The sequence below is a fragment of the Archocentrus centrarchus genome, chromosome 14 (assembly GCF_007364275.1).
Source record: "Archocentrus centrarchus isolate MPI-CPG fArcCen1 chromosome 14, fArcCen1, whole genome shotgun sequence".
NCBI lineage: Eukaryota > Metazoa > Chordata > Actinopteri > Cichliformes > Cichlidae > Archocentrus > Archocentrus centrarchus.
Genome location: NC_044359.1, coordinates 2,239,609 through 2,266,087, shown reverse-complemented (window position 1 = coordinate 2,266,087; position 26,479 = coordinate 2,239,609). Strand labels below are relative to the sequence as shown.

The 26,479-nt window shown below is 43.9% G+C and overlaps 1 protein-coding gene across 1 annotated transcript; it reads left to right on the top strand.

Moving 5' to 3' along the window:
- Positions 1–9,575: 9,575 nt before the first annotated feature.
- On the top strand, positions 9,576–10,526 carry LOC115791878 (olfactory receptor 8U1-like). Its single transcript, XM_030746165.1, has one exon. It carries the CDS (start codon positions 9,576–9,578, stop codon positions 10,524–10,526), a length of 951 nt encoding a protein of 316 aa, XP_030602025.1.
- The last annotated feature ends 15,953 nt before the right edge of the window (positions 10,527–26,479 follow it).

Sequence of the window (26,479 nt, the reverse complement as noted above, 5' to 3'; positions counted from 1 at the left end):
ACCCTTAACTTGCATGGATGATGTCAGCTTCTAACTACTTGCTTGCAAAACTGTAAAGAATTGCAATGCAAAGCAGCAACAAAGGCTGCTCACCTTCAACATAAAAGTGAAACCTTTTAAAACATGTTGGCTTCTGTCTCTTTCTAGGTCGGGTTCATGTTGTACGTTTTCATGCTTCACCACAGCTCTGTGGTTAGTTAGCACTTCCAGAGAATTATTATTACTTATCTGCAAATAACAGGCAAATAACCCAGTGACTGCAAGCAACCACTCACCAACCGGTCAGGGAATACACATTATCCCCTGTATATTGTAAACTAGTTAAATCTGGTTTAAATGTAGCCTTTAACTGGTTTAAATCTTATATGAAACTCAGGATAGTGGTACAGTTTGTAGTTAAAGGCTTAAATTGTCTTTCACCTGCATATGAGGTAGATTTGCTGTGTCCATACACTCCATCAAGATTATTAAGGTTTGCTTACGGTCAAAGCTTATCATAATAGCAGGATGTGCCTTTGCTGTCATTGCATCAAGACTCTGGAAAAGCTTCCCAAGTGACCTCAGAAATGGATCAAGTGTGACGGTCTTTAAATCTAAGCTAAACGTGCCGGTGTTGTTGATCTCTGGAACTGTGGTTGGAGGACGTTTCATGTAAATAGTGTGAATATGTGTAGAATGAATCTTTAGAAACATGTATGTATTTTTTTATTTTTATTGTAAATCACATTGGCTTTAAATGTGCTATAGAACTCAAATTAGCTTCTGTTCTGTTGATTATCTTGTTGGTGGTTTTTTAACTGTTTGTGTACTGAACCATTTCCACCAGGAGCCCCCTGTATGGGGTCACTGACACTGGCAGTCGGGTTGGTTGTGTTGCTGCCACCTCAGGTCTGGCTGCAGTAATGATTTACCCAGGAAAGTCTCACTGAGAGTAGGGAGCTCTTTTTCAAGGCAGTCCTGACCAGGATAGGCAACGAGTACAAAACACCTTTACAACATTACAACATTTTTGTGATGCTATTCACATTGCCATTTCATTTAAAATGATAAGAGAGCAAAATATATACAGAATGCATACAGTATGTGAGCAGTTCTTAATTACAGCCTGATGACAGAGGAGGCCGAGCGGGATGCATCACTCTGGGTGTTTAGCGCAGAACCGTCACGTTCTGCCACCGGTTCAGTTCTACACACAAAACACATCATTGCCATTTAGAAGTAAATGATCTATTATAACGGACTCACTCCTGCTCACACAGTCAGCACTTCCACTGCTCCACACAGTGAGGCCTGAGGCCGAGTCAGGAGCACATACACGTGAAGCAGGATGCAGGCCTGCAGAGAGTTTTTATTATCCCAAAACTCGAGTTTTGTTGGTGGTAGGATCACACACCTAACTTTTTAAAAATTTATTTTACCAGGTAAAATGTTTGAGAACCAGTTCTCATTTACAAACACGACCCTGCCGAGAGGCCCCAACAGAATCAGGTCCACTACACATAGATACACACAAACATAACCATATAAACATACCAAAAACAAATAAGCCACACATAACCCTAACCCTGAGCAGGAGATAAGGTCTGAGATATCCCAAATAAACTGTGGAGTTCACTCAGCTTTTCCTTTGTGCTTCAAATGAACTCAGTGAGTGTTTTCATATTCAGCCGACCTTGTCTACAAATTTTGGAAACAATATTTACAAACTCAAAGATTCTTTGTATCCATCATCTGAGTTCAATGACGCGACAAACGGTGGAGCACTGGGGCCTCGTTCACATTATAAAACATGTCAGCCAAGCCTCAGGAGTGATTTGAGGAGGTTCTTGGCAGCAGAGGTGAGTATCAGAGATACACAGACTCAGTTATGCTGTTAGCTGTTCGCTAAGGTTACTTTTTACTCCTTTAGAAATATTACAATAAGCCCATTGATATTTTGCACAAATGCTAACATTTTTATGTCCTCTCATGCTAAAACCATCTTTGTGCCTACACATCACACCTGCTTCTGCCTCCTTTTGCTTTTATAATGTTGATTATCATGTTGCTGTGCTGTAACATGAGGTCTTTGAACCATTAACCTAGTAGAAGGGGTTCAGTATGATCACTGTCACTGACTCATCATTTGATGGCTTTTATTTGTTGTCTCATAGTTTTGATTAGGTGTGAGTGCCATGCAGGACTTTTTCCTCACAGATATGAAGGCTTGTTGTATTTGAAGATTCTCCTCGGTGTCATTCTCTAAGACGCTGGTGATTTTCATTTTAATCTTGTATATAGTTGTTGCTGACACGATTTGGGATACTTCTGTAGTAAAACTCACTTTTACCTGAGTGTGTCTCAAGAATTTAACTTCATGTACAGTGGTATGCAGAAGTTTGGGCCCCCCTGATCATTTTTGTGACTTTCCTTTATAAATCATTGGTTGTTCGGATCAGCAGTTTTAGTTAAATATATCATAAAGCAGATGAACACGGTGATATTTGAGAAGTGAAATGAAGTTTATAGGATTTACAGAAAGTGTGCAATAATTATTTAAACAAAATTAGGCAGGTGCACAAATTTGGGCAACCTTGTTGTTTTATTGATTTCAATACCTTTAGCACTAATTATTGTAACACAACATTTGTTTTGTAAGCTCATTGACCCTTGACCTACATACACAGGTGAATCCAATTATGAGAAAGGGTTAAGGTGGCCAATTGCAAGTGTTTCTCCTCTTTGCATCTGCTCTGAAGAGCGGCAACACAGGAGCCTCAGAACAACTCTCAAATGAGCTGAAAACAAAGATTGTTCAACATCATGATTTAGGGGAAGGATTCTTAAATCCAGGGCTCGGGGCCCGGTGTCCTGCAGGGTTTAGATGTGTCTCTGTTAGTGATGGGCAAAGCGAGGCCTTGTGAAACACTGAAGCATTTGAAGCATTTGTGCTGGGATTGTATCGAAGCTTCGAAACAATCTGAAACCAGCTCCACAGTGACACCTGCTGGACAATTTGGTAATCGCCGCATCTTGATAATGCTGTTCAATGAAACAATGACACAGGCACGCCCTGCACAAGTCCAAACAAAGCTACTGATTATACCTGACGGTCAATGATTATGATCAACACGTGGTCTGGAGGAACGAGGAGACTGTTAAAGAGAGCAGCTGTGACTATTTTCACTCTGTTAACATCCGTGAGCCTGTTACAGTTTTTATTAATTCACTAACACACAAACCAATTTATAAAATATAAATACTGAGAAAAACTGTTATATTTATTGTGATAACCACACACAGCTGTCTTTGGGCTCAGTTGGCTTCATTTTTGCCAGTCTGGGGAAAAAACAAACGTTTGGATGTGCTTGGTTGGCTTTAAGCTTTCTGGAAGTTCGTATCAGGTTTGTTCTACACACAGTGAAGCAAAGCCCCACAGTCAGCTGTCCCTGTGTGCGCTCAGTTCATTGAAAATCTTTCTCCTGTTTGTGAACGGATCGCCTCCTTCGTTCTTCACCATCCACAGTAACAATAATCAGTTATACGTGCGCGTGTCCGCCTGTAATCAATAAAAGCGTTGGTATCAAAAACATTTATTCAGCAATTACAAGGCCCCGCCCACAATGACAGGTTTATTAAAAAGAAGAAGAAAGAAAAATGAATCCTGGCGCCTCGGCCGCCTGGAAACAGTAGGAGTGAACCGCGCAAAAGCCTTGGATAAGCACGGTCACGTGATGCAGGTGTGTTGAACCAGTTTTCGGAGCAGTTTTTCGAAACACCTGCGCTTCGGAAACTCGACACAGTGTCAAAACTTCAGTGTCGAGCTTCCGAGGTGAGTTTCCATCCCTATAGTCTCTGCTTCAACACACCTGAGTCAAATATAGAAGTCATTAGCAGGACTCTGGAGAACATGACTGCACACTGAGAAGGTAATTCAGCCATTTGGTTCAGGTGTGTTGGATCAGGGACACATCTCAAAATCCCTCGAGGCCTGGATTTGATAACCCCTGGTTTACTGGAATGATCCAGAAAACTAGCTCAGAGATTTCAGCTGTCATTTTCCACTGTGAGGAACATCGTGAGGAAATGGAAGACCACAGGCACTGTTCTGGTTTAGGCCCGAAGTGGCAGGCCAAGAAAAATCTCTCATATGAAAATTAACCATGGTTTTACAGTACTATGGTTAAATAACCATGGTTCACCATGGTTTCCTGTTTTTCATAGTTGTCATGGTTTTTTGGTTACCATGGTTCACCATGGTTTATCTATGGTTTTATCATGGTTTGACTACAGCTAAACCCTAATATAACCTTGGTCATAAACCATGGTTCTTATCATGGTTTTTATTTTACTATGATTTTTACAAACTATGGTTTTCTTAATTAAATCTATAGCTCCATTAATCTGTTTCACAAAACTGTAGTGCAATAATGCATACATCGAACAATGAATATGCTAATTCTAATGCAACAGCAAATATACATAAAAGTCCGACTTCATATTTCCATCTAACTACCAAAAAATCCACATAAGAATAATCAAAAACAGGAGAACAGGAAGAGCGACAGGTATTCAAGATTAACTGCCAACCCCCCACCCCCCAACAACAATGATACTGCATGCAAAGTGAGTGTGTGCATGTGTGTTCACTGCTGAAAGAAATGTTAAATACAATTAAAGTTACCAGATATTTTTGAAATTCTTGCTTTCGTTATTAAGCTTGTTCCCGGCGGCTCCCCTCAGCAATTTTATGTCGATGTTGGGAAATTTCTGCAGAGTGTAATCTGCAAAGAAATGTTAAAAGTAGTTGAGAATAATAGCATTATTGGTGATAAATAGCACACTGAGTAGCACATTTTAGCCAAAATGATCTCAAAACGAACTCTGAACGTCTTTTTCTAGACTCTGTCGAAATCTCTTAAAAGTGACTGAACTGGAGATGTTTTGGAAAGAAGAATGGTCCAGAATCCAGACTCTCATCGGAAGCTATAGGAAGAGTTTCGAGGATGTTATTTCTGCAGAAGGAGGATCGACTAAATATTGATGTCATTTTTCTGTTGGGGTGCCCAAACTTACGCAACTGCCTAATTTTGTTTAAATAATTTTTGCACACTTTCTGTAAATTCTATAAACTTCATTTCACTTCTCAAATATCACTGTGTTCATCTGCTTTATGATATATTTAACTGAAATTGCTGATCCGAACAACCAAAGATTCATAACCAATGATTTATAAAGGAAACATGAAAATCATCAGGGGTGCCCAAACTTTTGCATACCACTGTAATAGTCTTTGCTGTTGCTGATAGCAGCTTGTTCAAGTTCAAGAAGTTTATTGTCATGTACACCGCAAAACACTGTGGTTATGCTGAGCAATGAAATTCTTACTTGCGACTGCTTTACAAACAATTGAAATAAGCAACTAAGTTAAAATAAAATTTAAGAACTAGTATATTAGGAAAGTAAAAGTAGAAAATAAAAATAAATAAATAATAAAGCAAGTGCAATATATACAGATATATACAGATGAAAGAAAGGCAGGTAATCACAGTTTGGTAATCAGTCAGTGGTTCAGTAGCCTGATGGCCTGTGGATAGAAACTGTTTTTTAGTCTGGTTGTTCTTGCTTTTACACTCCTGTAACGTCTGCCAGACGGCAGGAGTGTGAACAGTGTGTGCTGTGGGTGGGTACGGTCCTTGATGATGTTGTGTGCCCTCTTTATTACCCGGGTATTATAAGTGTCCTGTAGTGATGAGAAGGCAGCTCCACAGATGAATTGTGCTGTTTTGATGACACGCTGGAGAGCCTTCCTGTCCTGACTGGTGCAGTTGCCACAGTTGTTTGCATTATCAGTAAGAAAGTTGATCTGAGTTTGTTGCTTTCTGCCAAAGTCCAAAGACTTGAGCATTTTGAGCTGCTTTAACATTAACTGTAGGTGTGAGTGGTTGGTTTGTGTCTGTGTCATCTCTGGGATGATCCACTGTAGGGTGTTTACACATCATGTCACTGTTACGCCCCCGGTCTAGGGCTAGGGCATAACACCAAAGGTTAGACAGGTGGCCCCCTTGCCTCAGCCCCCAAAACACCACACATCACAAGCGAATCAGACATCCATGTGTAATTTATTGTATGTGCGACAACATTGGCTCGGGGGTGAGCCAAGGCCAAAACAACAAACAAAAACAGCTAACCCAGGGGAGAAAAACTACCTAAACCCTACCCAAACAAAACAAACAAATGACAATTACTACCCCTAACTCCCTAATCAAAAAACAGGAGAAACAATCCCAAAACAGAAAATGGCAGCTCACCCCTTCCGCTCTGCACCTAAAACACATAAAAGAAAAACACAGTACTCTGCACGGCGACTAGGTAGCTGAGGCAAGGTCCGGCGCACAATATGCTCAGCTTGGGCCGCCCTCCTGAGATGTCAGACGCAAAGAGCTTTTGAGCTGTCAGCTGGTCATCAGCTGGTCATCAGCTGGTCCTCGGAGCCAATCACCAAATGCCAGATGGAGCGCCAATCCCCCCAGGTCGTCCAACCATCAGCGAAGGAGGCGGGACCGCCGAACACAGCAAAACCCCTGCGGAAACATGCTTGAAACACAGACACGTACACAACCAATAACACATACCACTAACACTACGGCAGTGGCCGTAACAGTCACCATGACAAGCCTGTTTATTTATCAGAGCCACATTTGTAAGGCAAATGCATTTTTGGGCTGAGCAGCAGAGTTAAGTGTGTTGGTCACATCCATGAAAAACTTGCCCGTTTGGTGTCATTTACTGAATTGGTTGATTGAAAGGCTGAAGAAACGAGACATACTAGCAATTTAAACAATTTATTCATTATTCATTATTTAACAAATGGGAGTCACAGCAGCGTGTGGAAGAACTAAACACAGCCACGACAGCCTGGCACCTGCGCCTCATGCTGGTCACTGCTGTTGGATGGCATCCCATTCTTCAACTAGCATTAGTCACAAGTCAGCCAGTGTGGTTCTGTCGGTCACTCTGGCACAAACAGCCCACTCAAGCTGATCTCATAGGTGTTCAGTGGGGTTGAGGTCAGGACTGCAGGCAGGTTGTTTCATCCTCTCTGCTCCCAAATTCTGGAGGTAGTCTCTGATAATCCTGCATTGGAGGGTAGAGGTCAGTCCCAGACTGTGGAGATATGGCATTGCCACTGGTTCAGAATCTCATCTCAATATCTCTCTGCATTGAGACTGCCTCCAATGATGGAGCACCAGAAGCTCCAAACAAGAGTCAATAGCAGAATAAGCTGTTTGGCATTGGCAAAGAAGATTTGGCAAGTTTTTCATGGGTGCAACCCACACTCAACTCTGCTCAACCCCAAAATGCATTTTTGTTACAAATTGGCTCCATTTAAGGGGAAATAAATTGGCTTTTCAACAGTGTGTTTATTGCCAAGAAGCATTGTTACAACATGATCAACCAAATGGTGCTAAATTTGTTCTGCTTGTTCATTACTGTGGCATCCAGAGCAAGGATGTTGAAGATGTTTCAGGCTTCCAGCAGAAATGTTATCTAAAATGTTCTGCAGGTTTATGGCACTGTTGAATTATTCTGTGTTGTTCTATATTTAGTGAAACAAACACAGAATAACAACCTGAACAACAGCTCAGCTGCTTATGCTGGGATAGGCCGAAAGTGAGCAGCTGTGAAATTGGACGGTCTAGCCTTCATATCTGCATCACCTGCCCTCACCTCAGCGTAGCTCATGTCGCCTAGCAACCATGACAATGAGAAGCACAGCTGTCATAATGGAGCCGAACTTTTGCTTAACTTTAATTTCAGCCAAACCAATTTGCTCAGGAAAAAATGAAACGCTGAAATAAACCAAATATCAACCGTTAGAGATCATCTGAGTGAGTTATATCTGTGTTTAACTTCCACTCAGCTGTGAAAGCCAGCAGGGGTTTGAAAAGGATGTGCTGAGAGTCAGGCGTTCTCTCAGGAATAGCCTCGATATGTTAGTTTAAATGAATTCAATTCAATTCCATTTTATTTATATAGCACCAAATCACAACAGTCATCTCAAGGTGCTTTATATTGTAAAGAACCTACAGAAAAAACCCAACAGTCAAAATGACCCCCAATGAGCAGCACTTGGTGACAGTGGGAAAGAAAAACTCCCTTTAACAGGAAGAAACCTCCGGAAGAACCAGGCTCAGGGAGGGGGGGTCATCTGCTGTGACCGGTTGGGGTTAGACCCCAAGGACTTTCATGCTGACATGGTTGCTACATTATACATGATGCTCCAGCTTTATCAACTGTGCAAACGTGGGCAGCTGCATTCAAGAGGGGTAGGGAGAGCCTTGAAGATGACCCAAGGTCCAGACGTCCTGCCGCAGCCACCAACCCAATAAAACATACCATCAATGGAGAACACTATACCAACTTGCTGAGGCAGCTGCAAAAGACAATCGAGTCAAAACAACCTGTAAAACTGACAAAGGGGGTCCTCTTTCACCAGGACAATGCTCCTGCACACAAGTCCATAGTTGCAACTGTGGCCTTGAGCTGGTTGATCAGCCTCCATATTCTCCTGATTTGGCACCATCTGACTATTCTCTGTTCCCCAACATGAAAAAACATTTGGCTGAGAAGTATCAGACAGGTGATGAGGTCATCTCTGCTGTTGAGGACTTTTTTGAGGGTCAGGATGAGAGTTTCTACCACAGGAATCCAAGCAGTGCAACACAGATGGAAGAAGATTGCAGACCGCAGGGGACACTTGGTCAAGTTCGACTATTGCACGGTGGTCAGCCTGTGAACTTTCCAGCCCACCCTCGTAGTCCACTTGTGTGGACGTCACACTTTTGTTTACCAGCTTCAAACTCATGATCCTGTCTGACTTCATGTGCACATACTCTTCCTTCAAGATTATCCCTACTCCGTTTCACCTTCTGTCTATGCCATGTTAGAACATTTCAAATGGACTTCCAATGCTCACGGCCCCGCTCTCCTCTCACCCGGCCTCCTACACACAAAATATACCTTCCTTCCTTTACCAGTCACAGTCCCTACTTTTAGAGTCCCTACTCTCACTTCTACTCTCCCGACTGTCTTCCTTTTGCTGCCTCTGAGCAGGCCTTTCCCATTTTCTTTTCCTTTGTGTGGAAAACAGAATTATAGTCCATAAGATAAATCTGTGATTCAGAGAGGCATCATGCATAGAAGCAGTCAGCAAAAGTAAACAACCTCAGCATGATGCATACAAATGGAAATTCAAAAAAACTAATTCAAAATTCAAACATGGGCAATTAAACAAACAGGAAGCAGAGGTTAAATTAATGAGGATGAGGCAGAGAATTGCAAAGAAGGGATAACAAACCAAAGGCAGTGAAACTGAACAGTGTAGAGACCAGGAATTATGACATGAAACAGGAAATGACTTGAACCAAAATCCAAAAACATGCCACACATATTTTACTTAACTTTAAAAACATCATCACGGGTCTATTTTCAAGATGGCGGTGTCCTTCAAAAACACTTTGAAATGAATTTACATCAATGATTTTTTCTCTCTCTCCTTCATCCCCTGCAGGCTGAAATTAACTCTGTGCACTATGGAAAACTGGACTTCAGCTGCAGATATCCTGCTCTTAGAAGGGTTAAAGGTCAGCCCAGACGCCTCCGTTCCCGCCTTCATCCTCCTCCTTCTCATCTACATCTTCATCATGGTTTCCAACATCGCCTTAGTGGTCCTGATCACACTGGATAGGAGCCTCCACCAGCCCATGTATCTGCTTTTCTGTAACATGAGCATTAATGATGTGTTCGGGGCCACGACGATCATTCCACGCATTCTGAAGGACATTTTTATTCCCAGTTCAGATCGTTACATCCACTACGTAGACTGTGCCATTCAGGCTTTTTGTGTTCAATTTCATTCAGCTGTCTGTCACACCGTACTCATGATCATGGCTTTTGATCGCTATGTGGCCATCTGCAACCCGCTGCGATATGCCTCCATCATGACCAACTGGATGGTGGTGAAGCTGTCTGTTTCAGCCTGGGGGGTGGTCTTCATTATGGCGCTGATCCTGGTGGGCCTCAGCGTCCGCCTGTCACGCTGCAGGTGGAACATATTTAACCCATACTGCGACAATGCCTCCTTGTTTAAGCTGTCCTGTGAAAGCATCCTCATCAATAACATCTACGGCCTCGGGTACACCATCGTCCTGCTGGGCTCCTCCCTCGGCAGCGTCACTATCACCTACCTGAGGATTGCCATGGTGTGTCTGAGCAGCAAGAACAAGGTGCTGAACAATCGGGCGCTCCAGACCTGTGCCAGCCACCTGGCTGTGTACATCATTATGTTTGTGTCAGGCTCAGTCATCATCATCCTCCATCGCTTCCCTGACTTGTCAGACCACAGGAAGTTATCTGCCATCATATATCATGTGGTTCCTCCAGCAACAAATGCCATTATCTATGGGATGCAGATCAAAGTGGTCAGAGAAAAACTGTTTATTATCTTTATGAGGAATACACTGACTGTGGCAGAGGGGAAGTGATGTAACGCACTCGGAGGTTGTTTGTCAGCGTTTTTATTTTCAGCATTGGTTTCATCATGAGGAGTACTTTGCTGTACTTCCTTTTGATATTAGTGAAACTGTCTTTGAAGCATTGCTGGAAGGAGATGAGAGGGTTTCATGTTTGATTTGCTCACAATAAGTAACTGCAGCAATAAATAAATAAGCATAGTTACACACATGTTCACGTGTTAGAGCCCTGACTTCAGATCAGGAAATGAAGCTGGAGGAAGAGGGTCAGATTTTATTAAGATGCCGGTGTCGTCTCTGTCCTTCCTGTCTACATCTTCTTTTCTTGCGTACCTCTTGGCATACTATGTATGCGGCCGGTCTCTAGTCACTTAGGTAAGACGTAGTGATGGCCAGATGAAGCCTCATGAAGCCTTCAAGCTTTCCATCCAATTTCCAGCCTCTCTGCCTTTGGAGAAAACCTGTTCACATGGTACTGAGGAGGCAGGAGTAACCCGCCGCGAGCCTTTAAGGGCTTGGACATGCGCACCTTTTAGATGATACCCATAGATGAGATGTTGTTGTTGTGGTAGCTGCAAACACTTCAGCGTAGAATTAAATAAAACAAAGACTCGTAAATATTATAGTAGTAAGATATTTCATTATTTACTATCTGAACCAGTGAGTCTTCAAACGTCATCATGTCACTTGCCCTTAATGAAGCAAGCCTTGATACATGCTTCCTGAAAGACTTTCTGGATTTCTTCGCACATTCTCCGAAGCCTCGACACAGCAGTCCCATCACTGGAAAGTGCAACTACTCTGAGAGGCGATGTCCTTCCTGGTGTTGTGACAAAAATGTTTCTCTGTGTTTTTTTTTTTATGTTTAAGTCTATGCTTATAGGGAGAAAAAAATTGCAACTAAGCCCATCAACATCATATGTGAGGAGATGGAAACAGTGGATGGCTGCAGGTACCTGGGTGTTCACCTGAATGACAGACTGGACTGGAGGACCAACAGTGATGCTGTGTGTAGGAGGAGGATAAGCAGACTTTACTTTCTGAGGAAGCTCAGACCCTGTAATGTGTGCAGCAGATGTTGGAGATCTTTTCCCAGTCTGTGATAGCGAGTGCCATCTACTTTACTGTTGTCTGCTGGGGGGGCAACATCAGTGCCAGGGATGCCAGCAGGTTCAACAAACTGATTCCTAAGGCTGGAACCGTCATAGGTCAGAAATTGGAGATGTTTCAGTCAGTGAGAGTCAGAGGTCACTGAACAAACTGCTCTCCATCATCATCATCATCATCATCAAGCTTTATTTATCAAGCACTTTAAAAAGCCACAGCAAAAACAAAGTGCTGTACACCAAATAAATAAAAATATTAAGAGAAGAAAACAAACAATTAAAAATAAATAATTAAAAAAAAAAAGTAAAACATTAAAATAGATAAGATCAATGTTGAAGGCCAGAGAGTATAAATAAGTTTTAAGATGAGTTTTAAAAATAGACAGTGAAGGCGATTGTCTAACGTGCAAAGGCAATTCATTCCACAACTTAGGGGCAGTAATGGAAAAAGCTCGGTCCCCTCTGAGCTTCCGCTTAGATCTCTGTATAGGAGCAAAGCAGTTCAGAAAGGTAAGGTGGAGCAAGGCCATTTAAGGATTTAAAAACAAATACAAGGACCTTAAAATGGATTCTAAAGTGCACAGGCAGCCAGTGGAGTGAAGCCAGGACAGGTGGCTCCAGTCAGGAGACGTGCAGCGGCATTTTGAATCAACTGGAGACGTGAAAGAAAAGACTGAAGTCAGCCTCTATGTTGGCTGACTCCAACATAAAGTGCATTACAGTAATCAAGCCAAGATGTAATAAAGGCATGTATCACTGTTTCTAGATGCTGCCTAGAGAGGATAGGTTTTACCTTCGTCAATTGCCTTAAGTGAAAGAAGCTAGACTTCACTACTGCACCGATGTGACTATCCAATTTAAAATCACTGTCCATTACAAAGCCCAGATTTGTAATTATAGGCTTAACATATGAGGCCAAAGGGCCCAAATCAACCTGGGGCGGAGGCTCACAAGAGCTACTGGGTCAAAGCACTTCAGTCTTTTTTTCATTAACATGTAGAAAATTTAGGAATCCATCCTTCTTCTTTAATGGCACATAGATTTGGCTATCATGAGCGTAGCAGTGGAAGGCGATTCCATGTTTTCTAAGAATGGATCCCAGTGGAAGCAGATAAAGTGAAAAAAGCAAGGGCCCCAAAAATGAGCCCTGTGGAACCCCACATAAAAGGGGGGCAGAGGAGGAATCAGAGCCAGCAAAGCTAACCGAGATAGTTCTGTCTGCTAGATAAGATTTGAACCATTTCAGAGCAGTGCCACGAATACCCACAAGATACTGTAAACGGGATATTAAAATATTATGGTCAACTGTATCAAAAGCCGCACTTAAATCAAGCAGAACAAGAACTACATAGTCACCACAATCAGATGCCAGTAGAATATCGTTAAAGACCCTTAACAGTGCTGATTCTGTACTATGGAGGGCTTTAAATCCAGATTGGAAAACCTCCAAAATATTATGGTTTTCGGGCGGTGGCCGAGGGCGGAGGCCCTGGCGGACCGATCCCCGGCTATCGAAACTGGCTGTTGGGACATGGAATGTCACCTCTCTGGTGGGGAAGGAGCCTGAGCTAGTGCGTGAGGTTGAGAGATACCAGCTAGACATAGTTGGGCTCACCTCAACGCATGGCCTGGGCTCTGGAACCAGTCTCCTGGAGAAGGGCTGGACTCTGTTCCAGTCTGGAGTTGCCCTCGGTGAGAGGCGGCGAGCTGGGGTGGGTATTCTTGTATCCCCCCGGCTTGCTGCCTGTACGTCGGAGTTTTCACCGGTGGACGAGAGGGTAGTTTCCCTGCGCCTTCGGGCTGGGGAACGGGTCCTGACTGTTGTTTGCGCTTATGCGCCGAATGACAGTTCAGGGTACCCACCCTTTTTGGAGTTGCTGGGTGGGGTGCTGGAGAGTGCTCCATCTGGTGACTCCATAGTCTTGCTGGGAGACTTCAACGCTCACGTGGGCAATGACAGTGAGACCTGGAGGGGCGTGATTGGGAGGAACGGCCTGCCCGATCTGAACCCGAATGGTGTTTTGTTATTGGACTTCTGTGCAAACCACAGTTTGTCCATAACAAACACCGTGTTCGAACACAAGGATGTCCATAAGTGCACATGGCACCAGGACACCCTAGGTCGCAGGTCGATGATCGATTTTGTAATCGTATCATCAGATCTGCGGCCGTATGTTCTGGACACTCGGGTGAAGAGAGGAGCTGAGCTGTCAACTGATCACCACCTGGTGGTGAGTTGGATCAGGTGGCGGGGGAAGATGCTGGACAGACCTGGCACACCTAAACGTATTGTGAGGGTGCGCTGGGAACGCCTGGCAGAAGCCCCAGTCCGGGAGATCTTCAACTCCCACCTCCGGCAGAACTTCGACAGCATTCCGAGGGAGGCTGAGGACATTGAGTCCGAATGGACCATGTTCCGCACCTCCATTGTTGAGGCGGCTGCTCAGAGCTGTGGCTGCAAGGTGGTTGGTGCCTGTCGTGGTGGTAACCCCCGAACCAGATGGTGGTCACCGGAGGTGAAGGGAGCCATCAAGCTGAAGAAAGAGTCCTATCGGGCTTGGTTAGCCTGTGGGACTCCGGAGGCAGCTGACAGGTATCGACAGGCCAAGCGGAATGCAGCTCGGGCAGTGGCCGAAGCAAAAACTCGGGTGTGGGAGGAGTTCGGTGAGGCTATGGAAAAAGACTTTCGGACGGCATCGAAGCGATTCTGGCAAACCGTCAGGCGACTCAGGAGGGGAAAGCAGTGCTTCACTCACACTGTTTATAGTGCGGGGGGGGTGCTGCTGACTTCAACTGAGGCTATAGTCGGACGGTGGAAGGAATACTTCGAGGACCTTCTGAATCCCACTGACACGCCTTCTGTAGTGGAAGCAGAGTCTGGGGATGAGGGGGATGACTTGACCATCACTGGGGGTGAGGTCACTGAGGTAGTTAAACAACTCCTTGGTGGCAGAGCCCCTGGGGTGGACGAGATTCGCCCTGAGTTCCTGAAGGCTCTGGATGTTGTAGGGCTGTCTTGGTTGACACGCCTCTGCAACATCGCGTGGAGATCTGGGGCAGTGCCATTGGATTGGCAGACCGGGGTGGTGGTCCCCATCTTTAAGAAGGGAGACCGGAGGGTGTGCTCCAACTTTCGGGGGATCACACTCCTCAGCCTCCCCGGTAAGGTCTATGCCAGGGTGCTGGAAAGGAGGGTGCGTCCGTTAGTCGAACCTCGGATTCAGGAGGAACAATGCGGTTTTCGTCCTGGTCGTGGAACGCTGGACCAGCTCTTTACCCTCTCAAGGATATTCGAGTGTGCGTGGGAGTTTGCCCAACCAGTCTACATGTGCTTTGTGGACTTGGAGAAGGCATTCGACCGTGTTCCTCGGGGTGTTCTTTGGGAGGTTCTGCGGGAGTATGGGGTGTCTGGCCCATTGTTGCGGGCCATTCAGTCCTTGTACAACCACAGTGAGAGCTTGGTCCGTATAGCCGGTAATAAGTCGGATTTGTTTCCTGTGGGTGTTGGACTCCGTCAGGGCTGCCCTTTGTCACCGATTCTGTTCATAATTTTTATGGACAGAATTTCTAGGCGTAGCCAGGTGGCGGAAGGCTTCTTCCTTGGTGGCCTCAGAGTCTCATCTCTGCTTTTTGCAGATGATGCGGTTCTGTTGGCTTCATCACGGGAGGGCCTCCAGCTCGCAGTGGAACGGTTCGCAGCCGAGTGTGAAGCGGCTGGCATGAGAATCAGCACCTCTAAGTCTGAGGCCATGGTCCTCAGCCGGAAAAGGGTGGAGTGCCATCTCCGGCTCAGGAACGAGTTCTTGCCTCAAGTGGAGGAGTTTAAGTATCTCGGGGTCTTGTTCACGAGTGATGGGAGAAGGGAACGGGAGATCGACAGGCGGATCGGGGCTGCTTCTGCAGTGATGCGGACGCTGCACCGGTCCGTCGTGGTGAAGAGGGAGCTTAGCGTAAAAGCGAGGCTCTCGATTTACCGGTCGATCTACGTTCCTACCCTCACCTATGGTCACGAGCTTTGGGTAGTGACCGAAAGAATAAGATCGCGAATACAAGCGGCAGAAATGAGTTTCCTTCGAAGGGTGGCTGGCCTCTCCCTTAGAGATAGGGTGAGGAGTGCGGCCATCCGGGAGGGGCTCGGAGTAGAGCCGCTGCTCCTCCACATCGAAAGGAGCCAGTTGAGGTGGCTCGGGCATCTGATTAGGATGCCTCCTGGCCGCCTCCTGGGTGAGGTGTTCCGGGCATGTCCCACCGGGAGGAGGCCCCGTGGTAGACCCAGGACACGCTGGAGAGATTGTGTATCTCGGCTGGCCGGGGAACGCCTTGGGGTCCCGCCGGATGAGCTGGCGGAGGGGGCTGGGGAGAGGGAAGCTTGGGCTTCTCTGCTTAGGCTTCTGCCCCCGCGACCCGGCCCCGGATAAGCGGAAGAAAATGGATGGATGGATGGATGGATATCATGGTTTTCCAGAAAAGACTTCAACTGAGTGTAAACAATCTTCTCTAAAATTTTAGAAATAAAAGGCAGCTTAGAGATGGGCCTAAAGTTAGCAAGCACAGATTGATAAAGGCCAGATTTCTTAATTAAAGTTTGCACGACAGAATGTTTAAAGTTTACAGGGACCACACCGGAAGACAAACTGCTATTAATGATGGCAAGGACTGATTGTCCTATACTAGGAAAAACCTCTGAAATCGAGGAGGAGCAACATCACAGGGAGAACCTGAGGGCTTAATGTGATGAACCACATCCTCTAAGAACGCCAGAGTCACAGGCTCAAACTGGTTAAAAACAGCAGAACATGGAACAGAGGCAGAAGGGTCAGAGACAGGGGCCGGGATGAGGGCCCTTATAGTGGCAACCTTATCAATAAAAAAGTGTAAAAACTTATTGCACATATCAGAAGAGGTTTCAAAGCAGGCAGACTGTGAAGCATTCAGGACAGAGTTGATAGTTTTAAATAACAGGTGTGGGTTATGGGAGTTGGATGCAATGATATTTGACAAGTATTCTCTTTTAGCCTCTTTAACAGTGTTTTGATAATAGCGCCAACAGGCCTTTACAATTTGACGTGACACCTGCAGCCTGTCTTTCTTCCACTTGCGTTCAGCTCTGCGACACTCCCGTCTAACTGTACGAGTTCTATCATTGAACCAGGGCTCAGGTCTAGCTTTGGGCTGTTTAGATTTTAGTGGAGCCACAGAGTCCAAGATGGTTTGACAGGAGGAATTAAACCAGACACTGAGCTTCTCCGGATCAGAGGAAATAGAATCAGGGGGAGTATAGAACTGGTCAAAAACAGCAGAGAATTGATCAGCAGTGGAAGGGCTGAAGATCCGACAGTGCCGCACAGGGGCGCAAGTTTTGACTGTAGTATGAGACAACCCAACTTCAAATAATACAAGCATGTGATCGGAAAAGGCAGTGTTGCAAATCTCCTGGTTTAACACAGGAAGACCATAAGAGAGAACAAGATCCAGTGTGTGCCCAAGCTCATGTGTAGGACCAGATACATATTGCACCAAATTTAAAGAGTCAATAAGATTTAAAAAGTCCTTCACCAATGGTTTATCAGGACAATACACATGGATATTAAAATCTCCAATAATAAGGACACGATCATAATTAAGCATGATTCCAGCTAAAAAGTCAGAGAACTCGGTTATGAAGTCCTTATTGTATTGGGGGGGTCGGTAGATGACCGCACACAGTACCGGGTTAGAGCGACCCACTTCAAATGGAGTCCATTCAAAACTGGAGAATGAAGGCAATAAAAAACACTGCTTACATTTATAGTCCTTTTTATAAACAGCCGCTGTGCCACCTCCTCTCGTCGAAGCCCTAGGGGAGTTAAAATAGCAACAATCAGCTGGTAAGAGTTCGGACAGAGCGCTGGTCTCATCAGCGCTCAGCCATGTCTCAGTCACACAGAGGAAATCCAGCGCACGGGAGCTGAAAAAAATCCCGAAGGATAAAAGTCTTATTTACCAGTGATCTGGCATTTGCCAGGCCAAATCTGACAGGAACTGGAACCGGAGCCTGAACTTCAGCTGGACCACGGTGCACTGACCTCAAGTTCCGAAAATTCACTCCGCGACAGCGGAGCTGAGGCAAATACAGGCGGCGGGGTCGAGGTGCCTCATCCGGGCCAACCACAGGTACCAAGCAGGCATCAATGGGATCCAGGAAGCGCCGGGACACAAAGCAGCGTGGAGATAATCCATACTTTCCCCAGAAAACAGTAGAAAGTCACGGTTGAGAAATCTTCAGCTTTACCACCCATCCTGCGTGTCTACCGCGGCGATGGCGACGCCACCGCCGAGAGGGCAGAGCCGAGGCTCGACACAGGTAAGTTAGAATTTGTGTCAGGAATGGAGGCAACGAATACTGTCCGCCACAATCACAAATAACTAAATTTTCAATAGGTGGCCGGAGATCCAAAAGTGTTTGGCGATCATAAACCAGCATTGACATGATCCCTTTAGTGCAGAGAGCCACAAAGAGCAGAAACATAAACAAACATGACAGCGACAGACGGCTAGCCACACACACCGGCGCCATCTTGAGATTCATGGACATGGACAACCCATCTTACCCACTCCACTCCACACTGCTGAGGCAGCAGAGCTCCTTCTCCCTCAGACTGATTGAACCATGAAGACGCTTCAGGATATTATTCCTGCCGTTTTTATAAAACTGTTTAATAACTCTGCTTTCTGTGACAGGTGAACACACCTGTCGGGACATAAGATCCCCCACACACATGTCTGTATTATAGCTTCTTGCAGCTGTCTTTCAAATTCATAGTGTATATATATTATTTATTAATGCAATTTGCACAGCTCTCTTGCACAGTGTCAGTTTTACTATTACTCTTCTTTATCTACATTTTTATATTTTATTTAGTTTGTTTTTTATCACTGTTTCATGCGTATAGTTTTGCACTCATAGATGGTCCTTGTTCTCTCACTTTGATGTTTGTTTATTGCAGATTGTACCATTCTCTTGCTGCTGCTGTAACACAATCATTTCCCTTTTGGGATCAATAAAGTATCTATCTATCTATCTAGGCTGGATTTATGAAAGGTTTATATATCAAATGAAGAAATGACCTTTTTTGCACGTATCTTTATGACTCTGTTATTGTAATCAGTCCAGTCCAATATTTATAGAACTACCGTATTTACCACGATGAATAAAGAATATATTAAAGTCACTTTGCCAAAAATGTGATTGTAGCTCCTACCTTGGGACAGAAATGTTGTTTCTGGCTCTAAATGATATCATGATATCATTCATGAGAGATTTGTCTCATAGATTATATGCCAAAAAATAATTCTTTCCCTCCTGCTCTCGACGGAGACGGTCGCATCTTTCTCTCTCTCTCCTGCCCTCCCCTTCCTAACCCGCTCTGCTGCTTGCTGTGAGTGCCTCGCTTTCACATCGACTGAAGAAGAATCAATATGGATCTGGCAAACTGGGCCCGCAACACCATTGATTGTATTTTCTCCACTATGAGGTCGGGGAAAGGGGAGCCCGCATGACCTAGTGGAACAGACCCCGTTGGATATGTAGTCAACTTGTGGAGTGTGTGGAGACCTGTGTGTCTTTCAGCTCTGTCGGTTGAGAATGTGGAAGACGTATACATATTCGGCCTTTTGGTGGTGGGATCTCTCCTGTCTGGGCTTGGAGGATATCTGCTTTACTGGGAAATTAAGAGAATCTGGGTGGCAGCTCAGCATTTGATGAAACTGCACAACCAGACGGATGGGCTATGCAGAGCCGCACAGACTCAGACTCAATACCTGATGGACCTGAGCCGCAGGCTGGATGGTCGCAGTCCAGTTGCAAACATGCTCCCAGGTGGAAACGATTAGATCTGGAGATAAGGGTACGGTTCTGTACAGCGAGGTTGGGCACCGAGTAAATTTGGACCATTGGCTTTACTGAGAGTGTCCCAGAGAAACTGAAGGCTGCCGAGAAAAACAACAAGGCAGTCTGTCCCAAAACATTTGTATTATCAGGAATTCGGCTCCCTAAGCCGGCCTTGAGGCTGGTAATCATGTCTCTCCGGGTCAGTGTGACAGCAGATGCACTCCCCCGCCCCTACCTTCCGTCTGTGATTTGTGTGAACTGGGATCTGGACTACCACGACCACTGATGCACGTCCATCACTATCAGCAAACTGTTTAGGCAGGAGCTATGTCCTGGCTCCACAATGCCCTGACCCTCTCGTCTTCTGTCGGCGTCCCCATTCCTACCCCTCCCGCCCCACCATGTTGCTATCCCAGGCTTTGAATGTGCGATATGCTTTTGCTGAGGTTTTTTTTTGGAACCTTGTAAGATGCTCATTATGAGCACAGTACAAGATTTTTTTTTTTTAACCTAACTCTCCCATTGTTTCTGTTTTCTCTTTCCTGGGATTGATTGTGCTGGCGGCGCCCCTAGTGGCTGCGGCTGCAGACACCCATCTCCCCTATTTTAGTCTTGTCTGTCCTCCTCTTGGATGGTTGTTCTGAATGACTTTCTTTGTATGTATGATGATTAATTTCATTGTATGTATAATGACAATAAAGTTCTATTCTATTCTAATTTACAATACAGTCAATCATTTTTTGGCAAATGATGCAAACATGGCGGCTTCCACAAACTGGTGCCTGCTTCTGTGTATTTTTAATGGACTAAGCAGAAGTTCAGTTTGTTGGAAGACATACTTACACACTAGTCCATGTATATTTATGAGTACAAAAAAAGACTGCACCTTTCAGTTGCAGTGCAGAAGTCATTTAGTTTCAATCTGCAACCTCATCGCTTGATTCAATTCAATTCAATTCAGTTTTATTTATGTAGCGCCAAATCACAACAGTCACCTCAAAGCGCTTTGTATTGTGGGTAAAGACCCTACAATCATTCTGTTTCTGAGAGGAAACATTTTCATCATTCTGCATTGTTTTGAGAATCTTGCAGACCTCAGGAAGCTGGCATCCATCCTGTCCCATGTGGTTCCTCCTTCTTTGAATGCTATTATTTATGGTCTTCAGAGCAAAACATTTTTTTTACAAGGAAGAAATGATTGCACCAGGAGCACTTAAATCACTTGCTGTCTTTCAGTGATCTCTTGCTGATCCTTGATCCGAGTCTTTTCTCACTTCTCAGAAATTAGGGACATTTTCAGCTTTTACCTGATGTCACTGTTGCTGGATTCAATTATTTGATTTCTTTTTAATGTAACCAAAGCTTCAAAACTGGACCCTATGGAGCCAATGAAGTTTGACGGAGTTACTGCGGCTTGTTGAGTTGACTCTTAGGATTAAACCAAACACATTCTTTTCCAGACTCTTAAAAATATCGGATTATTTTGGAATTGCAGATTTTAATTTCAGTGTTCCAATTATGTGAAAATTCCAGAATAAGGGACAGATGGTAACTCGGACTCAAATCCTAATCCTAGATGGAGACTAAGATGTTAAGTCCTGTATTAAGCACACAGGCGATGTCTGCTGTAAATCTGTAAGAACCCAACCATTTATAGATTATTTTTATCGGTTCAGCTGATATTAATATAAAATCTGTGATTCTTTCTGCAGCTGCAGTGCATAAACTTTTGCACAAAATGCACAAAACTTTTACTTTCATGGTTTTAAGATGTGAATTTTGTAGAGTCTTCAAGCATCTAACCTCTCAGAATCTTTAATTAACTCTATATCTTAGGTTAGATGACTTTAGACAGCTTTATTGTTAGTTAAAAGTACAATGGCGCAAAATGCAGTAAGCCTCTAACCAGCGGTGCAGGAGCAGTAAATGTATTGTATAGACAGTATGTACAGGAAATGCAAATTTACAGAATATGTGGAATAAAGGACAATACATTAAGGCTAGGCCTAATTAAAGACATGGACAAAATTACTGGTACCTTTCAGTTAAAAAACCTACGATGGTGCCCCCGAAAAGATTGAAAAAAGTTGACCACAGGGACGTGTGAAACTATAAGGCATGTCCTGTAATTAGCATCAGGGGTGTCTTCTAACTTGTAATCAGTCAGTCTACCTGTTTAAAGGGTGAAAACCCATCAATGGGCTCTTTGGTACCATGGTGTGTACAACACTGAACATGGGCCACAGAAAGCTAAGGAGGGAGCTACAAGATAATCTCCAAGGAGCTTGATGTTCCTGTGACCACAGCTGCACATATTCAGAGGTCTAAGGTCCACAGGACTGTAACTAACCTCCCTGGATGTCAGAGTAGCTTTGCCTGATTCTGTTCAGAAGAATCCTCCTTTATCTTAAACTGGGCTTTGGTGCTGCCTTTGAGTTTTTCCTCTGTTAACACAAGACATTAATTTATTTTATGGATACAGTATAAACCAAAATAAAAAAAACACTTTAAGTAATAAGCAGCAGCAAAGCATTGGGAGAGTGAGAGAAATATTCATTCAAACAGTGTTCATTTTATTTTTGAATGTAAAGGGTCTGAAGCTTTCCATTTAAAGTGTAATTTCATTAAAAGCGCCTATAAGATGAGGTCATATCGCTCTGGTTCCCTCAACTAAAGGCTGGTGAGATTTGTCCACAGGCTTCTGGATTACTACAAAAAAACCTCTGTGCAAAACAAATGTTAATGAAAGTTGCACAATTTGTTTGGCAAGACAATCTTCACATATTGACACCTCTTTAATAATTATGAAGTGTAATGCAGTCACAAGAACACTAAGCTATAAGCCAACTACTCCATGGTCACATGATTTCAACCATCACCATGTTCAGCTTGAATGACCCAGACCCAAACTTTAGCACCTCCGTGTGCCACTTTAGAAATATAAAAGCTTCAAGATTCACAGTTTAATGTATTTTATGTTGTAGTTGATGAAAAATGTCAAAACATTTAACATTCATGTTAACAAAGACTTTATTTCATACATTAAACTAACAAAGAAATTCATGACCTGAAATGAACTATTCCAAAAATGTTAACTAACTGACAGGTTTTAGGACTCATTCTTACAACATCAATGGATAAATTACACATAAATTAACACTCAATATAATTATTGACTCAATAACCCCATGGAATTAAAACATCATAGTTTGATAAAATAAGCTTTGTGTGAGACAGTTGATCAGGACACGGTACTGATGTCCTTTGTGGGTAACACAGCAGTCGGTCCAAACCTGCTCAAAGTCCTTCTGATTGATTTCTGCAGCTCTTTGTTTCTCAGACTGTAGATCATTGGATTCAGGAAAGGAGTCAGCGCAGAGTAGAGCACAGACACAATGATCCGGGCCTGAAACACAATCACATATAATGCTTGATTCATCTTTTGTACAGTGGGGGAAAACATTGCTGGTTCATCTAATATTAGCATGGTTTGAATGTTGATACTGCAACGTCCTGAGTAAAAACTATCACGACTTTATTCCTGAAATTTAAAGCAGAAACTTTATAAAAGAGACATGACTCCCAAAGCATTATGAATAGAAACACAGAGGTGATTCAGCCTGCCTGCAAAGAGCCAATCAACAGCTAAGAGGGGAAATATCTGAAACAGCTGTGTTGTTGCACTGATGCACCAACCTGATAAAGTATGTAATAGACATGCCGGTCCAATGTGTAGATTTCACACTTTGCCTGTTGTAGATGTTACATGGACACAGATGCTGAAGTTGCAGCACCAGGGTGACGTTATTTAAAGCCAACAATCTAGATGGCTAATATGTATGTAAATTTACTGCAACTTTAGCATGCATGTCCACACTTAGGACAGGCAAAGTGTGACATCTTCATGGTAGACCGGCATGTCTATCCTGTCACACTGACACAAAAAACCCTGCGGAGGGCTATGGATGAGCAACCCCACGTAATCTGCAGAAGTTCATGGTAGATAGGAAATGTAAACAGTTGATAGTGTGCACATTGCGTGCACTGCATGACCTGATAGCGTGTGATGTGTGCAGACCACGTGCAGATCATGGAAAACTGTGTGGAGAGGTGGTGGAAGTGTGCATACAGATGGCCGACGTTTGCGGAGAGCTGACATGCTGAACACGTGTTGCAGATGGCTGCGTTGGTAGGATGTACTGACAGTGGATGTGGCGGAGTGACCACAGCATCCGCTGCTGGTCCACACCAAAAATGACTGCGGAGGATTACAGAAGGGCCACACCCAAGGCACTCTCACCATTTTTTAAGTCTACATTATCCACCACCTTCAGCATGACTGAAGAAGTGAAGGACTGCAGACTGGTAGCACGTGTTCAATCCTTAGCACAATGAACACATGCATTATGGAGCCAACATGTGCACTGAGGACTGATAGCAAACTCAAGAGTGCTCATCATATGCATCCTGTCCACAACCGTCTGCTGTGTCTGGAGACAAAAACAAGGTGGCACCTAATTTTTAAAAATTTGTTCTGTGGACATGGTGGGTATCTACAGAGCATTGCAGACAGCTTCTGTGTTGACTCCAAGTGTGGCTGTGGACCGTCATTTGTAGCCCTCCACTGCTGGTTTGATGTCAGTGTGATACAGGCTTAAGGGCTCACAACCATTTCAGCTCTAAGGTGAAAGATATATCCATGTATCATCGCAGTAAAAATGCAGGTAAATGTACTTTTTGTTTTTCATGGTTTACTGTATCCATAAAGTGAATTAATATGGCAGTTGGCAGTTAACGCTCTAGGTTGAGTCCTAAATGAAGCCACAAGTAGAACCTTCAGGGAAAAAAGCTTTTTAAACCTTATTCTGGGTCATCAAACGTTTGATATTATTAACATTGTTTCTTCTTGAGCTTAAAACCTCATTTCTTTATATATTGCTTTACAGGACTCTTGACCGGTGGTTCTCCAGCTTTCTGAAGTTCTTCTTTGGACATTGGCTGCTTTTTAACTCAGTTTCTGTCCTCTCACCATTTTCAGAGGAATATATTTGTTTGTTTGTGAAGCCATTTAACACTGACATATGAATCATTCAAGCATAAAAATAAAAAGTTCCTAATTCAAGGGATGAACCAGTGTTGTGTCTACACATAACAGACAAGTTAACACAGAACCCATTTTAACTTGTTTTTTAGGCACTTTGTTACCAGCAGCATTTGTTCCCATTTCTTTGGTTGAATCTACAAAAGATGCCAAAGATAACACAGCCTGGCAGATATAAACTTACTACTACTGCAGCGTGAGCACTGAAGCCACACTGACTCAGGAGCTGACCTGCTTCTTTGCCAGTTTTTAGGTCAATGGGTCGTTTAACTTTCTGAGTGTCCTCCTATCAGATGACCTTTCCTGGTCAGCCAACACTCCTGCCACAGGGAAAAGAGCGTGTCCGAGACTCCATTTTCTGAGGGTAATTAGGAAAAACAACATGGAGCAGGGACTCGTTTCTACTGTGCTGCAGTTAAGTCTATTCTAACACACTGCTTATGAGTGTGGTACATTTGCAGGCTGCTCTCCAGCAGGCAAAAAGGTGCCACACGAAGAGGTAAGAGCAGAGATAAAGATCATTGGCTGCGAGCTGTCATCTCCTGGAGGATACTGCCATCTCACACTACCTCATCAGGAAGTGCTCTCACTCCGGTCACCATCCGTCTGAACTGTTACCCTCTGGCAGAAAACAGATTTGTCTGTGTCCTGAGCGCTTACATGGACCAGTAAATGTCTGCACTAATAACTGACTCATGCTGCTGCTACATATGAAATATTTATAACTTAAAGATTGAGTCTTGGCTGAATGGAGCAACCAGAGAACTCAGACAGATGTGTAGAAAGGCTGAACAACAGTGGAAAAAGGATAAACTTCAAGTGTCCATTGATGTAGAATCTCTGTTGAACTATCAGAAGGCTGTAAGAGCAGCAAAAACAAAGCATCTCTCAGATTGTGTCACAGACCCCGTATTTTAGTCACTGTTATTAACTCTGCTCTTATTCCTCCTCTTGTAGCATCTAAAGCTGTGCGTGAAAAATTACTGAGATTTTTTGTTGATAGGATTGCTAATATCAGGTCTCACACTAACCTTTGATCACTGGATGGATGTTTTTCACACAGTGGGAAAGAGTGTGCTGTCTATCATCAATAACAGTCTTAATTCTGGGTTTGTCCCTGCTGATTTTAAACATGCTGTGGTAGAACCTGTTCTTAAAAAGTCTTGACCCAACCATTTTATCCAACTTCAGATGATTTCTAAACTGCCATTTCTTTCTAAAGTCTTGGAGAACGTTGTCCTTCTTCAGCTGCAGATCTTCTTAGACCAGAATGGTATTACTGAAGTATTTCAGTCTGAGTTTAAAGCACACCACAGTACTGAAACTGCTCTTTTAAAAGTTATAAATGACCTGTTAACTATTACTGATTCAGGGGCCATTTCAGTACTTTTACACCTCAGTGCTGCCTTTGATACCGTAGATCATGGTCTTTTGAAGGCCTTACTGGATTGTCTGGAGGAAGTTAAATCATGGATGGCTTTAAACTTTCTTAATTTGAATGAGCAGAAAACTGAGCTCATTGTGTTATGTACCCCTGGCTCTCAGCTCTTTAAAGATATATAATAAACCCTTTGCGAGCAACCTGGGGGTGATCTTTGACACTAATCTTAGTTTTGACAAACACATTAATGCTGTAATTAAATCTAGCTTCTTCCATCTTCTGCTACTCTCACAGATGAAGCCTTTTCTCTGTTTCATGGACTTTGAGAGAGCGGTCCACGCCTTCATTTCATCCTGACTTGACTACTGAAATAGTCTCTATTCAGGTGTCAGTCTGACGTTACTTTGTCGACTACAACTGATCCAAAACGTAGCAGCACGGTTACTAACCAGCACTCGTAAACGAGACCATATATCCCCATACTAGCATCCCTAAGCTGGTTGCCAC